The sequence below is a fragment of the Drosophila simulans genome, chromosome 3R, assembly GCF_016746395.2.
Source record: "Drosophila simulans strain w501 chromosome 3R, Prin_Dsim_3.1, whole genome shotgun sequence".
In the NCBI taxonomy this organism is placed as follows: domain Eukaryota; kingdom Metazoa; phylum Arthropoda; class Insecta; order Diptera; family Drosophilidae; genus Drosophila; species Drosophila simulans.
The window spans coordinates 2,448,454-2,466,474 of NC_052523.2; the positions used below are offsets into that span (position 1 = coordinate 2,448,454).

At 41.1% G+C, this 18,021-nt stretch overlaps 2 protein-coding genes across 4 annotated transcripts in view; both read right to left on the bottom strand.

Moving 5' to 3' along the window:
* The window catches only part of LOC6726902, a 96,855-nt gene extending 91,384 nt beyond the window's left edge, over window positions 1-5,471 (bottom strand). For 2 of the 3 annotated variants that reach the window (XM_016175906.3, XM_039294528.1), the window contains exon 1: window positions 4,729-5,471. The gene's annotated coding sequence lies outside the window, so the exon portion shown is untranslated. The remainder of the gene's footprint in view (window positions 1-4,728) is intronic. The other variant, XM_039294529.1, reaches the window with a different exon arrangement.
* A 725-nt stretch (window positions 5,472-6,196) lies between these two features.
* LOC6726905 lies at window positions 6,197-6,921 on the bottom strand. Its single transcript, XM_016175905.3, has 3 exons — window positions 6,657-6,921; window positions 6,351-6,393; window positions 6,197-6,299 (listed from the first exon to the last, which is right to left on the bottom strand). The coding sequence occupies exons 1-2, from the start codon at window positions 6,810-6,812 to the stop codon at window positions 6,370-6,372; spliced, it is 180 nt and encodes a 59-aa protein (XP_016033415.1). The 5' UTR covers window positions 6,813-6,921; the 3' UTR covers window positions 6,197-6,299; window positions 6,351-6,369.
* Window positions 6,922-18,021: the final 11,100 nt, after the last annotated feature.

An 18,021-nucleotide genomic window follows, 5' to 3' on the forward strand; every position in this document is an offset into this window, starting at 1 on the left:
GGCAAAAAATACAAAGGAAAAAGGATCCAACCGACGTCGAATAAAGTCCTTTCTTCACATCTTTCTTTGCACTTTTCTCAAAAAATATAAATTTAATCATGCAACAGAAGGATGTTCTAATTTGACTGTTATATACGAATATCATATAGTAAACGGGTAATTCATTTGTTTTTAATTCATTTTAATGTTCTTATACTCATTATACTACTTTCACCATTTAAGTTCAACTTTAAAATAGTTTTGCAAACAATACTTTTTTGTATAATCTGCTACATGGACCCATTGAAACCCCCATGATGAATTATCAGTTCAACAAAAAAATAACAAACGAATCTATTTGTAGTTTATTATATTTGCCCGCAAAACGGACAAAAAGGAAGCACTGTTTGCTGGGCCAACAACTTTTTGCACTAACTGTGTTGCCTGTTGTGAGTACATTTTCGTTTGTCGAACACGTGCAAAGCGAAAAACTTTTCACTGTATACGCATTAATTTCCATATGAGCGTAATTTCCATCTGGCCTTTTCATCTCTGCAGCTGTAAATATTATACATTTTCACCAGGAACTTGAGTTTCACTTGGTGCACATAGAGAAAAGATTAAAAATGGAGTGAGGGGTAGAATTTCTAACATTTGAGCTAAATCATATTTTTCATAATTGAAAATATATACTTTTCAATGAAATGAAACTTGAAACTTGTTGTTGCATTGTCGGAATATTAAATACCTAAGGATTTTATATGTATTATTCTATTTGTTTTTACTTCCATATACTGAAAAAAAAAGGAAAGTACTAGCTTAATCAAATTCATTACGATTAAAAATATTCAAAATTCATTTAGGATACAAAATATGGTTACATAACAGAAAAGAAAGGGTTCTATAACCAACTTTTGTTTTCCGTGCAGCAGTGACGTGTGAGTCCTGTCGGTTTTCATTGTTTTATTTTCGGTTCGGTTCGGTTTGGTTCGTTTGTGTTTTGTATTTTGTTTTTAGGTGCTTCCAACGCGGCCATCAACAACAACAGGCGTAGATGCAAATACAAACAAAAGAATTCATTATTTTACTGCTGTGCATTTAAATTTGATACAATACACGCCATTTCTACACACCTACGAGCCCCCACGACTACATATTCGCACTTTCATTTCGGACATGGTCTTTGCATTGTGTGTATGTCCTTTCGTGCCTTTTTCCCAGCCGCTCCCGGTTTGTTTTCTTTTTTTTTTTTTTGAGTTTTGCATAAATTTTCGGACCTTTTCGTTCTGTTTGCTTTGACCTGGTTTTCCACCAGGGCTTTTCCCACTTTTCCCACCAGCCGCAGCCAGTTTGTGTGTGCTTCCTTGCCTTTTCGTCTCCGTTCGCTCATCGCCGCTCTGGTGCGAGCATTTTTCGGCTCTCATTAAAATAGGTAAACAAAATCGCATAAAATTTCCTGATAGACAACAGATAAGAGTTAAAACTTTGCGCAAACTCCAGGCGGAAAACTCTTTTCGGGGGCCAGTTTGGTTAGGCAAATGAAGTGTAATTCCCGATGAGAGCGGAGCCCCCATAACGCTTTCACCGAGCTTACTGGGAGTTAAACGCTCAAGTGGCGCAATTACAGGTTAACTTTGGACTCGATAAGGGTTAAGTGTCCGCCATTACGTCGGCTTTGTTTATTCTATAAGTTAATAACTCCTTCAGTTTGAGAAGGCTTAGCAATTTATTGTTTTCAATTTTGTTGCAGGCAAATGGAGAGGGCATAAGTTCGTATTATCTTATAGGAATTTAGTATATATGTTCATATCATTACATCTTATTACTTTGATTCATCCAAATTCAAAACAAAATAATTTGTACATATTTCATAGGGAAAACAAATCAGGAGCTTAATTTTATTATACCACTTTATGAAACAACACAAATTTTAAGCAAATCTGCTGACTCTTAATGTCTTGGGATTGCTTTTCGATTATATTGCCTTTGCGGATTTTTCTTGCCTAGACATACTTTATTGGTTTCAATTTAAAAAAAAATTAAGCAAACTTAAATAAACTGTACAACTTTATATTAAAGTAATTTCCATTTATTTAAGCGGGAAATAAAAGTCATAGAATTAATTGTTATTATTATTAGAAAGGAATCTATGCTTTCTTGAAGTACATTAATATGTTCTTGCAATATTTCGAGAATGTTTTTCTATCTTCATTACTATAAATTACGATATTTATTAAAAGATTACGTGAGGATAGATTACAACAACATTTGTTGCTATTTTCAAAAGGACTATTCCTCTGTGAATGAAATGTATAATATATTTTTATTGAACTGCAGTAAAATGTAATTTCTTGCATAGTATAATAAAATTTCTTGTTAAACTAAACTAACTTTGAACTTTATTGGGCGTACTTATAAAGAATCATGTTCAATTTCTTTTATCATTTTATTTTTTTAAAACTGGTTCATCAAATACCATAAACCCAACCAAATAAGTTACTTGAAATTGGTAGGTAAAGTTATAGGAGCCACATTTCCTTACATTTTCTATATGTAAGCCGGGATTTTACGAGCATTCCAATAATTGGTGGTGCCCGGATATGCAATGCCTTTCGGCGTCCAACTCACATCGCTTTTGTTTCGAGTCCTTAAAGCTTTCACTTGGGAATCCTAAATCAGCCTTACGATCATAAAACGTCCATACTTCATTCCGATTCTGAGCCCGATTCTCTTCCGTTGCCCTGGGCACTGCAAGCTCACTAGGTCAACACAAATCAGCATAAGCCACACAACTCCACATCGGACAATAACATTTTTATGTGTTAAGCTTTATGACAAAAGGCCAACACGAATGCGAAGGCAGGAGCCAGTGCACAGGGAAAGCCTCAGTACGTGAAAGTTGCTGCAAGTTGGCATAGAAAGTTTACCGATTTGTTTTGGCCGTAATAAATTCGGACAGCTGTAAGCAAGCAACAAATGGGGAATAAGCAAAACAAACGGTCTCGGCCACTGCAATAGTTCAAAGGAAAAGTCAAGGACCCAGGGGCTCGCTGTTGCTCGTCCGGCACTTGCTCCTTTTTTGCTGCGTTCCCAAGCAGCAAAGGATCAATCTTTTTCCGCAGCTGCTCCACATGTTCCTTGTGTTGCGAGTGCCACTGTCAAAAATGTCGAGCTTGTGTAAACGACCGAGCAGCCAAGTGGGCGTCGAGATGTGCGGCTTTCTGCCAGCCACTCGCAGTTAACCCGTTATTTACTCAGGATCTGGGAAAACCTAGCGACATCTAAGCAAATATTATTCCGTTATAACGGACATTTGAAAATGAATAGACCATCTAGAACTGTTTAAAGCTTAGAACAACCATTTGCATTGTGCTTCCTTAATTTAGTAGCAACAAAGGTTTTGCCTTAACTATGTAGTAAATAATATACAATTTTGTAAATTTTTCCAGAACAAATAAAAGTTGAAAAATGTATAAGCAAAATGCCCTCGAATGTAGAAGCGAGTTTCTAAATGGGTTAATTCCATTCCACATCAACTCAAAAAAAAAAATAAACGTTTTGTGCGTGTTTCTCTGGCTGCACTTGTTTTGTTTTCCTTGGCTTGTTTTTATTTCGTTAATTTTGTTGTTGAGGCATCTGTTGCCTGGCTTCTGTTTTTCCTGTATCTGTATTTGTATTTGTGGATGTGCTTGTGTTTGTGTTGGTTTGTTTGCCCTAGCCCCTGCCAAGTAAAATAATTTTAAATGTAATTCTCGGATGCGCCTACCACTCGGATATGCATCCCATTGGATGCCCTGGCCCACTTGAGAGTGGAGTGTTACTTTTGGCAAATGTCAGAGTGCCTCTACACACACTCCAGATCCACGCTGCCCGTCGAGTTTATTTTTCAGCCCATGAACCCCCAAACTCCTGGCCCGGAAATCCCCCAGCCCCCCGAAACCCTCTTAACCCCTTAACTATGAGTGCACATCTCCTGTTGGCAGGGACATGCATAAATATTATAAAACGTGCTGCTGCCGCAGATAGGTAAGTGCAGATGCCGGCTGTCTGGCCAAAATGCTTAGCCCGGCCCTTGCAAATAAGCCCACTTGCCGATTGTCTGTCCTTGGGCCTATCTGGGCTCGGTTTTTTGCGTACTCTTTGGCTTGTTGTAAGGAGCTTTCATGGCCGGGCTAACTGGCTTAAACCACTCTGTGCCGGAGGCGGCCATAAATTTCGGCCAAATGCTGGTACAAATCTGCACAATGCTTTATCATTTTTATTTTGATTTGGCATTGAGAAGCTTTCCTTTGTTCGAGCGAATTTTATTTTAAAATGAATACGGTTTTTCTTACACACCAATGTATATAATTTTTGAGCTTTGTCTTCAATTTCCCATTGTTTAATGGGCTTTGGATATGTTTTCATTCATTTGTTTTGCTAATAACCCTATTCGCTTGAGACTTTTAATTGAAAAATGTTCATAAGAACACATTAAAAATGTATTGATGGCGGAACAAATACATGGACTCCTTGGCCAGTGGGTGGCTGAGCTCAAGGCAATTAATTGCCAGTTAAATGCAATTAAGTGCAGCACGCAGAAGGATTCCATGAATATATTACGCCCGCGACAGCCGATTTAATCGAGAACAAGGCGATAAACATTAAAGAAACCCGTTTCGCATTGCGAATTAAAGTCGCTTTTCGCTTAAGCCGGGATTTGTCATATGCAGAGTCAAATACTTAATTAACTTGCAGTTCCATACGCACTTTTCGAGGACGCGGCAGGGTGCAGGATGTAGGTGGCAGGTGCAGGTGGCAGGTGGCAGGTTGCAGGTGAGGCAATCCGTGCGGCAATCGCGATAAGTGCAACAACAAATGGTTGGCAAATCTGGAGCAGTCGCAAAGTCCACAAACAATGTGCAAAAGGTCGCGCGAGTTGGGGACTTACAAGTTTAATAAAGTCATATACACGCACTCCCGATGGCCAAGATGCCAATACACATAACTGTAAGGATGTATGATGGGTATGTATGTATTGTGGGGCCACGGCTCAGTCTGACTTTTCCGGCAGAAGGAGCGACGAACGAAATGCGGCCGAAATACACCATCAATTTTTAATATCTATTTAACATTTCAATCAGCGGAATCGCAGCGCTCGCCGCTCGATTCGTATGCAAAATTTAATTAATATTTAATTTTTCATTCATTGTATTTCTGTGTTTTGCCTGCAATTTTCATGACGCATCGCGGAGCGCTAATAAAATTAAATGGCCCAAACAACACAGGACCGATCCACTCACACAGATACGCCGGCACTCACACACTCTCACACAGGCACACTCGAGCGAATCAGTTGTGCTTTTGCTTCTTTTTTCGTTTGGCTTGCTTGCTTGTTTTGTGGGTTCCACGCGCCGCGTTTTGCTCCTCCAGCGGATTGGATTTTCGCGTATCCTTGAGCAGAAGACCGTAGCGCCACGTTCCGACACGAATACGAAACTGAGCCACGGCATTGGCAAAAACGCTGCCGAGCACCAAAATATCCTTTGGCTCGGTCGATTCCATCTCGGGGACTTTTGCGCTCGTCGCGCGAAGAGGTCCTTCGGAGGACCAACCTCGTTTCCACTCAATTACCGAATGAAAGTAAAAATGGCACGAGCTCGGCGAAGAGAGTGTATCGGCAGTTTGAGTTTGTTTTGGTTTAAATTGCATTTAAGGAACTGCCAAAGTGGGCCTATCCCAAGCTCTTTTACATTCTCGTCCTGCCTGCAGGATGATTTTAAATAAGAGACTGCCCATAAGTTGAGTTACAGATTTATTAACGTTGGATATATCTCCATTATGCTTATATTATTGACGGTTCTTTTTATCTTTGCTGGTAGCAAAATCCATTCTTCAAGTTATGAACCCACCAATCATTTTAAAACCATTCAATTTATCTAAAGTTATCCTGCAACTTTCTGTATTTCTTAAGTATCCATAAAAAAGGACAGCGGACAAGTTTCTTGACGTTTTTAATAAGCCCCTTATAGTAAAAATAATACCAGTTAAGACTCTTATTGACTTAAATATTTTTTTTACCTCAAACCCATCTTCAGGCAAACTGAGATACAAAGTACCCACGAAAGAGAAAATTTCCCAACAAGCTCAAACATTACTCTCTTTTCTACGAGGACCAGCGCCTGCGCTTATTTCAATTTCCAGTCAGCTTATCAGGAAATTATAAGAGTTATTTCCCTTTTGGGATTTATTCGCTTTATTCAGCGCTTTATTCGTCAAATAATCCGTACATTTTATAAAAAAGAATATCAGGATTTAAAACGTTGATCCAATTTGGGGACCTTAAATCATAAAAACATAAGTCAACAGTTATTCAAATTTGAATTACTTACCGAATATTTGAAGATACTATTACATCTTCATGATCTTCCAAATCTGTAAAATTTTCAAGATAAAATTAGGATTTTTTCAATAACTGAATTAAATTAGTTGTACATTACAATTAAATATGACATATTAAGGAATGAATTTGTATCATATATTCAGTTGCCAACATTTTTTTTATAAGGTACAAAGAGAAGAGGGGCTTTAATTATTCATGCATAGGTGTTTGTTAGTCGAATCTAATCCAACAAATACGATGAAGTCTTAATTTCATACATTATATTCTCATCTGCTAAAGGACTACAATGTCTTACCCTATCGTGTGCATTAGGCAAAGGTGGTCGAGCCACTCCAGTTCCTGTGGGTCTGTTCCTGCTGGAGGTGGGATTGGATGAGGATGTGGAAGGCCTGGTCCCCTTTATGCTGGTCAGGGGCCTTGGAGCCGACTTTGCTGAAGGCTTTTCGGGCATTTTTAGGGCGCGCTACGAAAATTATCTGAGACTATTGACAGTAAAATTTCCACATGTTCCAAACACTTGTGTGCTACACAGATTGAATTTAATGTGGTCGCCCACTAGATGCCTAGAAAATCGAATCAAATTCACATAAAGTCTTTCAGAATGCAAACGAATACCTGTCTGACTTTGAGTCTGACTTCCAGTCACAGGCCAAAGGGCAGTCCACTCACTCGTCAGTCGTCACGGCAACTTAACTGAAGACTCATAAATATACTTACAGCAGAGCTCACACCACTAGTTGCAGACGGATGACAATGATCTATTGCTATTGTTATTATCCCTCAAGGGAAATAGTTAATTACATATATTAAATCAATAATATGTATAATAAAGGTTTTAATGCAATGAATTTCAAAATGATTTATTCGAGCATCGAACGATAGCTGTGGAACAATATTCCAAAATTATCATTTTTTATCATATAACTCCATCTTGATTTTTTTGAAAATCGAAGTTTTGCAACTGCATCGATATTCGTTCAGTTTTAAAATCATCTGCAGTGTCTATTGTCTTGATGGTCGGTGTAAATGGACATTCATCATAAATGTCAGCGCCTGAAATTACGCATAAAGCATAAAGCCATATAAATGGGTCTACTTTAAGGCACACTATGTTTATGTACTTTCGGAAAAACTGACGCACTTGCGTGAAAAATGTCCGCGTCCATGACGGCTCTACCAGCGTAACAGCACAGGCACACATATATTTTTATAAATTAATTTGCATAAATTATGGCATATGAGGCAGGCCAAGTTGAAGCTAGGCCAAAAGCGTTGGCTATTTCTCAGGACAGCGCCGCGCCGCGCAAATTCCTCTAAATGTCTGGCTTACTGCTCACGGCTCAGAGCAACAATCACTCACTCATTCATTCATTCATTCCATCATTCGGCGCCCATTCACTTCGTTCACTTCATTCCGCCACTCGCAATTTGCATTTTTCGCACGGGCATTGTCCGCCCAGTAAGCCATCCAGCGGTACCCAACGGTACCCTGCCCACTGCCAACCCCCGGGATGGGCTGGAAAAGTGGGCGGGGAGGCGACAAGGGGTGGCAACAACGGGGAGGCGGCAACAATGTTGATTGTCTGCTAAAGAGCATAAAGTCGTAATGGAGTGAAGCAGATAAACATAAAAATAGCATAGAATTGTGGGCACACAAAGGCGCGGGCAAGACGGGAAATGCGAGAGGAAACGGAAAAGCCAACTCGCCGAATGGAAAATGCACGCGTACGCGCAAATGTTATGGCCAATCACTTTATTTCACTTGTTTTCAATTTTCCCCAGCGCACAACTTTTTCACTTTTCACCAGTCCCCGTTTATTTGTGGGTGAAATCACGTAGAGGTCATGCTAATCAGAGACACAGCTGCCGATACACTCAAAACAATACGTAGTGCGTTTCCTAACTGCCTAAAAGAAGCTATCAACATGTTTAAGAACCAAAGGGAAGTCTATAAAAAATAGGAAATCGCTTCCATTCTTAACAATATTTCTCAGTTGTATTTCAGCAATATAAGGCAATAAGGGCAAAATATTGAATGCTTTCTGTGCCGCCTTTTTCCTCTGTGTAATACCCCCATCAGCACAGGATAACCACAAAAACCATCAAATAATTGAGTCATCAAATGTTTGGCACACCCTTTTACTTTGGTTGCCTTTTGCCACGGCTTTGACAATTAGCCGAACTATAAAATGTTTAAGTTTGAACACCTGGAAAGAAGGAAAACGCTTTCCCCAAATGCCAAAATACTTACACACACCCACACAAGCGCAGACGAGGATACACGCATACATTTAAGCCAATTAGCATTTATGTGCGTCGCTGGCTGGCTGAGCAAAATGCGTTACATTTTCATCAAACGCACGACACTTTGTTTTAATTTGAGCAACCGCACGCACACAAACAAACAGGCGACAGGGAGACACCCACGCACTCACACACCCACGCATACAGTGACATGCTCTGGTTTTCGGTCTCGTCACGGTTTACAGATTTCCGTTCCCAAAGGTCCTTGCACGGGATATAACATTGTTTTGGGCAATTCGCTTTTACCGTGATTAATTTAAATGCACCCCGTTTCCCGACCCTTCCGAAATTTTTATTCCCCGTCACGTGTTTGGGATTCATAAATATCCTGGAAGCTCCCGCGCCGCAATTTTAAATCGAAGTGTTGCCAGAGAGAAGACGGCTCCTGCTTTTGGCCAGGGCGCAATTAGCCCCCAATGGCAGACAACGCCTAAAGTTGCCGTGCTAATGTGGAATACCCTTGACTTGGCTGTTGGGATTAGCCGAGCTGTAAGGAGCCGGAATCATTGTGCGTCTGGAATTTATATGGGAATCGTAATCATATTTGAATTTTATGGGCCAGAATAGGGAAGTGAAACACGACACACCAAACACCCATAAACTATGATTATAATGAGCAGGATTTCTATTTTACATCTTAATTATACGTTGGTAAATACTCCTTTTTATGCACTGCAATAAATTGGAGCATCAACTAACTTATTTTAAATGGAATATTCGATTTTATTTTGAATTATATATTAATATATTTAAATAGAAGATATCTATGCTAAGTCGATCGCTATTTCGCACTGATTGATAAATGTAATTATTTAAAATTAAATAACTTAAATAATGCTCAGAAATGTAAGCTTTGTTCAGTGAACTCATTACTCCCATCTGTCGGCCAACTCAGTGCAGCCAAATCGAAAATCGTTGGTTGCTCCATGCAAGCACTGAACTGCATTCGGGCCTGGTTATCCGTTTTCTCACCTCAGGTGTAAATCAATTTAATTTTTGGCCACTGGAAATCCAGGCTGAGAAGTGGATGCGGGGATAGGTACATGTGCACATGTCCAGATAGCATTACCTATCTGTTCCAGAGTGTGCGTGTAGGGCTTGGGTTTCCCGAGTGCGTGCAGCTACCTATATGATCATGCATCATAATCCAAAACCCAGGACTCGCACGCACACCCTCGCATACGGACACCCACACTCAGATACACATCAGTTGCTTTGTAATTAATTACTTCACACATTGACGCCAACCAGCTTCGGGTGCTGGTATTCCCAGCTCCACTCGACAGACAACAACCTCCACAAATGTAAAGTTTACTCTCTGATTCCGATGGTGCCGATGCACCGTGAAAAAATTAACCATCCACGTATAGTTTTCTTTACGAGTTCTGAAAATTCGTAGCTCGAAGCAGCGGATTGGGAGCATCAATTGCTGGTCTTCCTACACAAACTCTACTGTTTTTGAGTGCATATAGTATATGATACAATTTGGCAAGCTAATAAAAACGCACAAGGAGCAGGGAGCTGTCTTATCAGATACTAAAGAATTCGCGCTATTCTGTATTTGTTGTGGAATGTGTGTCAGTATCTCGCAGATATTTCCATACTTTTCTTATCAGCCTACTTCTTTTCTCAGTTTAAACGTATTGCAGGATTATAGTATATTTTTTCTGAGTGTGTGGCTGTGGCTGTTGTTGCTGTTGCCGGTCTTGCTAACTAATATTGTTACCAGCTTTTGGATAGTTAGCTGCATGTTTGGTTTGCTGCTCCTGCCGCTCCCCTCCGTTGTTCATATCGTAAATTATGTGCCATTTATGCGGCATTGGCTTGAAATGGAAATTTGTCCCATTTGTTGCTCGGCGAGACACTTGAGTATTCATATGGGAATGGAAGCGCCTGGCCCGTTGTTTGGCATTGATTTATGTGACCGAGTAAATTTGGCTAAATATTAAATGAAACGTTAAGCTCGAAATTATCTTTCCCGGAATGTTGCCCTCGGGCGGGAGCGAACTTGATTTGACTTATAATAAGGGGGTAACTCGCTCTGAAGCCTGAGCGAATGGTGGTGATGCCCTCAATTAGGCCAACAAAAGTTGGGTTGCAAATTGAGTTAGCGCTTCCACGTCGAGCTGCATTGCCGTGCATTCGAGTGGGTCCAAGAAATTATATAAAACATCCTAGGAAACGGCAACTGTGTAAGGTGAGAGCGGTTTGTTTGCCATTTTAATGAGCCAGAGCCAGAAACGAAGCTAAAGTTGGAGAAAGAGCCTGATTAGGGGGAACTCGCAGCGCAAGTGGCTTAATTATGAGTTGGAATTAGTTTGGCTTAAACGCAGCGCACCCTATCACATTACGCGCCGCACATGCGAGCTCTCTAATTAAACTTTCATGCCAAAAAGTTGCGCATTTGATTATGCAGCTGACCAATAAGTGCAATCATGTTGCAGCGGCCACGGCAATTAACTGATGGCGGTAAGGGCCGGGTGTCGGGTGGCCGGCAAACAAACTGTTGGCTTAAACTCAAAAGCGGCAACAATTTATGCGGGCCCTGCCACAGCGAGTTGCGCGGCCAAAAAACAACAAAATAGCAAAGCAGCAAAGCAGCAACCAAAAAACCAAAACGACAACATAAACAACTCGCATATGAGCATTTGGCCAGTTGGCTGTCCCATCGCCACTTCACGTACATTGTGGTTACCACATTGCAACCGAAACAGCCAACAAATAGGGAACTTTTTCTGCAGCGGTCGGGAAAACCCTCCACGTCCGTGTCCGTGGTATGCAAACATTTTGAACAAATAGTTAACTAATATTTCGAATGATGTTGCTTTGCGCAAACCCTTTTCCGCATCGAAAAATATCTGTTCAATTTGCAGCTATTCAGCTCGGGCCATGATTCGCCTTTCACCTCTTGCTCACATTCAAATTCTATTCAACACTTTTGTATCCGAAAGGTATACATTTCGTATTTTCATGTAGCACAGGGTTTGGGGGAGGGGCAGCTAGCTGCAAGTAAATTGCTTTTAAATTTATGAACAACACTTGCAATTAAGAAGGCCCGCTCTGATGATTCGACTTCTTTAAAAGGCCACCATGAATCTGCTCTTCTCCTCCGCGGCCAGCTGTCTTCAAATGTTCCACTAGAAGTATTTTCACACAGCAATTTTCAGACTAGCACAAGTGCCGGGCAGCAGGAGCAGGAGCAGGAGCAGCAGCAGCCGCATCAGGAGATGAAAAAACGAAAACAAAATATTATGTAATTTTACATTCAAGTGAGCGGAAAATATAAATAAGCAGCAGGTGCTCATTTCCTGTTCCGCAGCAAACATGGTACAGTCAGCATACAAGCACTCGCACACCAGCTGCCCGCCATGTCCTGGCCCAAAGGACATGGGTGGCCAGCGGGGAGGGGCGACGCATGCACGTGAACTATGGCCAAAACACTCGGCCACTGAGAAGAAACTCGGCACTTGCATAATTTTGCTTGGCATTCCAGCTCGGAACCTCCTACTCTAGAATGCATGAAGTGTGTGATTCGTTATTATATTATTATTATTATGTTATGTATGTATGTATTATATTACAGTATTAAGTTGTTTTAAATTTTTTAGTAAACATTTCAAAACAAATTTCGAAAGACATACAGCATCTCAAAAAAGGTTTTTGAAAGTTATAATGAATATGTGCAAACATTATTACCCAGCAAATAATTAATTGTTCTTAATTCTTTATTTAAACTTTCTTGATACTCTTAGGGTGTTCAGTTTTTTTGAACACTCAGGCACAAGCGAAATTTCCCGCAGTGTACGATGCCCGAACCCAGTTTGTGTTTCTCGAGCGGAGAGCTGCGAGTGCGACGAGTTCATTTATATAAATGCTTCATGGTGGACGGGAGGGGCATGGGTACGTCTGAGGGCGTTTGCCACGCCCACGTTGTAATGAGCCCAGAGCAAAAACTAAACAACTTCAAAGTGGACAAAGGCAATTACTTTGCCAGGTGTCAAATGTGTGTGCGTACCAGTGTATGAGTGTGTGGGTGTGAGTGTCTGGTGCTCCTGCGATGACGACAGGTGAGTCCGTTGAGTACCTGTACCTGGTCAAAGTCTATAATTAACAAATGATTAATTATGCATGACTTTGGCGCCTTCGCTCGTTATCAACACGCCCACATCACTTTCGGTCCCCCCAGCCACTCATCCATCCAAACCATCCACCACCCACCGCCCACCGCCCCCTTTTCCGGCGTCCGTTTCCTGTGGCACCTTTGTAGTTTTCCGCAAACTTTCCGTAGCCTTTGATTCATTAACATTTTGGAAATGTGACTCCGCCGCATTTTCTATAAACTCCGACTCATATTAGGACCCAGTCTCTTTTAGCCAATCTAAAGCAGGCCTAATGGCCTGGCCAGGTTTACGATTGCGTCTTGTTTTCCATTTGGCCGCCGGCTTATTTACATAGAACATGAGAGCAGGCAGAAGTCTGTACACAATTTGCATACGATTGCAACAAGTTTAGGAAGGGGAGAGCGTGTGACAGGACTAGGGATGGTGGTTTTGAGCTAACCTATCTATAAGTAAATCATAACGTTGTTTGTATAGTAGCCTAAGGTTACTAAGGTCCTTTCTAAGGATAATATACATGTAAATGTTAGATAATGCATATCGTCTTCTTAGTAAATAAGGTTACAAAATCTCATTAGCTTGAAATCTACCTATACCTAATAGTTATATAATAAATAACTAACTATAAATAACTACATTATTCAATATTATTAAAAATCACGACCACTCACGAATCCATCCCCATTGAGAGGTGATGGCCCCTCGGGAAGGACATAATCAACCTGCCGCTGGGACATATGTATGTACATTGCATTCGGATTGGGTTGAGCCGACACTACCATGTCAGGCGGTAACAAGTCGGACACACAGACATTAAACTATGGAGGTTAATTTGACTAGGGCCGCCGTTTGTGGCCGCCGCTGCCAGATGAATCGCCATGGGCTGACGTGGACACAATGCGGAGCACAGTGCTCCAGTGCAACAATGCTGCAACAAAGACAAAGGATATGCCGGAGTATATGTGTTCTTGTGGGTGAGTGCATGTTTTGAAATCTAAGCAGGCCGGACTGTTTTGTATTCCTATTCTCTGCGATATATGTGTCGGGCAATAAAATGTCTTCCACTACAAGTTGCAGACTGGTCCGCTTTAAGGCGCAACGGTGCGTATGCGCAATTATTAAATGCAGCATAAGGCCATTTGCCAATGCAACACGATGCAACTGAGCATAATTGCTGGCAGGATCCTCTTTCCACTCCCCGCTACCGAAATGTTTTGTCCGTCGATGTTGAAGCTATTAACATTTACTTGTGTCGGGTGAAAAATGCGCGCTAAATGAACCTTACAAAAAACAGGAGTAAAATAAACAAGAAAGTCAGTTGACTGCAATAAGTGGAAGTGCTTGTACTCTTAGCTAAACTGCAAGTCTAAAATTGACAGGCTAAATATTTTGTTGATCGTAAAATTATTTATTGTTTTTTTTGTTTCTAGTTAAAAGGTAATAAAGCGTCTGCATAAAATATTATTGGTTGTGAGGAAAACGTAAAACGTATCTGATTTGATCTTTAAAACCTTGTACATAAAGTTTATTCTAGGTGCATGGCCAGTAAAAATGTTTATTTATCCGTTCCCTAAAGCCCCAAATAGTTTTTCTGATAACCAAATTGGATCCAACATTTGGCAATCTTTTCCATCATCATTAGCGAAACCCGCGGCTCCTTAAACCGTAATAAATCCTTGTGGTCGCCACCATGAAACAAGAGTGCGCTCGATTTTAAACAATTTTTCGGCTTCTCGCTTCTCAACTAACCGGGCATGCAAATCCGATAACTGCAAAAATAAAAGATGTGTGTAAAAGGATAATAAAAATCGGCGCAATACCAGACACTGCACAACATGGCCGGTTGCAGTAGCAGTCCTGGTGGTGCTGGTCCTGCTGCTGGTGGTGGTGATGGTGGTTTGGTTTTCGACCAAGTAAGGGCTGATTGCTCCCGGCCTTGTGACCGAACCAAACCAGCCGAACCCATCCATAGCTTTTTGTAATGCCTCAATTCAGTTACTTCGCTGCAGTTGCTGTCGCTTTTCGAAGCGAAAGTGTCTCTGTTAGCGAACACTGAGAGAAATCTCATCTGAGATGTGAACACAGGTTATGAAATATCTGCTAATGCATTGAATATACTATTGATATACACATCGTAATATATATTATATGTGATTCACTATGGATTTTTTAAAAAGTGGTTGTGCATATCGCATCGCTAAAGCTATCAGTACAAATTTCCATAAATTATTCGGATTTATACTATTATACGAAATCTTGTATATTTTAATTGTATGGAAATTGAATAGAAATACGTAAATTTATAATTAAGGCAGATGCATAACATACAATCTATATACAGATGGGTAGTATCATGGACTTTTGGTAGACATTTTTTGCCAGTGCGCCCATCGCCGCATTTCTGGATGGCACACTAATTTGATTTTTTATACAAATCGAGCAGAATTCGCGCTCTTATTTCGTTATCGAGTTTTGTTTGTTAACGCTTAGCTCGGCGATTTTCGCGTTAGCTTGCCCACTTTTCGCTTTCGCGTTACATCGAAAACAATTTTGATCGCCGCTGCAGCGACGTGGTGACAGAAATTTGCATCCAATGTCAATTTATGCAAATCCCATTGCCAGACCTGCCGCCACTTGCGGATCCTTCGCCAGAAGACAAGACAAAACTGTGGCCAATTGTCGAGTTATATGCTAATTATACGGCCATTGCGACTAACCTAAATTTTTCGCGAGGCGAACACGGCACGGCAAAATTTAATTCCGTTTGAATTACTTTTGCCCGGGAAACGACAGGAGTAAGTTGTGAGCGAAAGGCGAATGCAAAAGGAGGAGAATCGGGCAAATATGAATGGGCCGACCGAATGGTCAGGTCAGGTCAGGCCGGGATGGTGCTGATGGCTCTCTGCGCGGGACGTGGCCAACAAAACGAACAATAGAGCGTAAAATAAGTGCAAAGGCAGCGGGACGGCGTTTAGCGAAGAAAAAGAACTTGGCCAGCGCAAACGCGGAAAATCCAACGAAATGAAAAATGAACAAAGTGCCCTAATGGCAGGGCACACGGCCGCTTGTACTCATTTCAAAAAGTACAAAAAACACAAAAAACACAAAAAATCACAAAAAATACGAGCAGGGTCCCCGGAAGGGAGGAAGGCAAAAAATCAGCTTCAATTGAACAGTTAAACTTCCATTAATTGTGCGCCCGGTCAGCGCCACGTGGCCCAGACTCCTTCCGCCGGCCAATCCGGTCCAGTCCAGTCCAGTCCAGTCCAATCGCAATCGCATTCCATGCCAACTGTGTCAGTTTCGAATTACAAATGCATGGACTGCTTACCCAAACAGGTCAGCCTGCAAATTCGCGGTGAATTGTGCATTGGAAGTGGATGAAGGCGACGCCTCGGGGGCGAATCAATTAGATGATTGTATCATTAGGAACAAAAACAGGCGCCCAGGAAATTAACCAACATTTGGGCAGCTAATTGGCTGCCTAAATGGCTCAAGCTGCTCGTGTGGAAATCCATTGAGGGTCCTGCTCCGAATCCAATGAACCGCACGGCGTAAAGTGTCGTCTTCCACACTCCATTGAAGGCTGTCAAAAAATTTTCAATTTACCAAATTAGTCCGGCAGATGTGTGGGCTTGAAAACGGAAGGATCCCAGGACACAGGACGAAAAGTGCTGCCGAAAAAATGTACGTTTTTATATTTCTTCGAAGAAATGCTGTACTTTAAGAGTAAGTACACGGTAAAGAGCGTTTAATTCCTAAAAAAGCAATCGTCATAACTATAATTTCTTTTGGTAAACCATTAAATGCTACTATTGTTGTTTGATCAACTACATTTAAAAATCTTTGACTTTGATTCGCTAGTGTTTTTATATAGCTTTTTTTCCAGTGCAGTGGAGGGAAGGAAAGGAAATTAGTATTAAGTGAAATGTAATGATGACAACGCCAACTGAAAATCGCCAGCTGACAATAATGAGCTGGCCGGCACAAAAGATACCGCTTTCCTTAAGCTCCTTTCGACAATTACAGAGATGGGGGCTGATACGGGAAAACCATCGGCGCAGTTAAGCACATTTTTCCAAGCGAACTTTTCACTCAAGCGGCGGAGAAAAATGGAAACCAATACGCATAAATAATAAAAAGAGCATTATTGTGGGCGGGGCGGCGGCGAGGGCGCAAGTGAAAACATAAATCATTGACTCTGAAATGAAAAGCTTTGCGCAACAAGTCGTCGAAACAATAAAAAACCAAGCCCCACCCTAAATCCTGCGCGGAAACCCAACTCTGTCGGTTCAAAGGTGCCGGCGAACATTTGACCGACAGGAATGAAATATATGTTAAATTGAAAAAAAATTAGAATTAATGGCCATGGAAATGTAATGCGGGCAAAAGAAAAATTTGAAACGGCAGAAATATGAGGAAAATACCTTAAATGGAATTTTATTTCAATGTTTCGATGTAATAACCGCAGGGGATGGTCCTTAAATTGCATTTTTACCCCTACCTTAAGAACATCATACAAAAGCTGGCAACTGAATACGATGAATACTTTAAGCTGATGAAACTACAATGGGCTTTTCACAAATTGTGACTAATCGATATGAATTTACTCTTAAATTTTGATTGTAACAAATAACACTGATGGAATGGTGTCCTGCTGACAGTCACTTTTTTTGCTTATGGATCTTTTCATACCAATAATCCGCGTACTCAATTAAAGCTTTTTTAAGAAGCATGTCAATTAGCGTCGTAATTATTTGTTTTTATACAAGTTTTTTCCGCGGCGCAAACAACTCTTGACTTTCTGTCTGATGCGAAGTGATTGATGCCCAATAAGATATTAAACCTGGCGATTTTTTGCTGCTCCGGAGCCGAACTAATGACTCCCAAAGCCCCTGACCGGCTTAAACATTTATTTAAATGTTTTTTTCACAGCTCTTGGCCTCTTTTGACAGCGAATTGAAAGCAAAAAGCGCAAAACAGCAGCTCGCATGTAAATGCCGCAATGTAACACGCTTGTCGGCGTCAACAAGCCGACGAAGTTTACGCATAATTTTTTTTACACACGGTCGCAGGCACACAAGCGTACACTCCTTCACAATGCGTGTAAATTATGTCAAAAGCGAGTGTGCGTGTGTGTGTGTGTGTCGTCCTTTGTGTGGCCCGTTTTTTGCAGCACACTTTTCAGCGCATTGAGCGTTTCCCTTTTGGCAGTCGGCAAATAATTGAAAGCTTAGC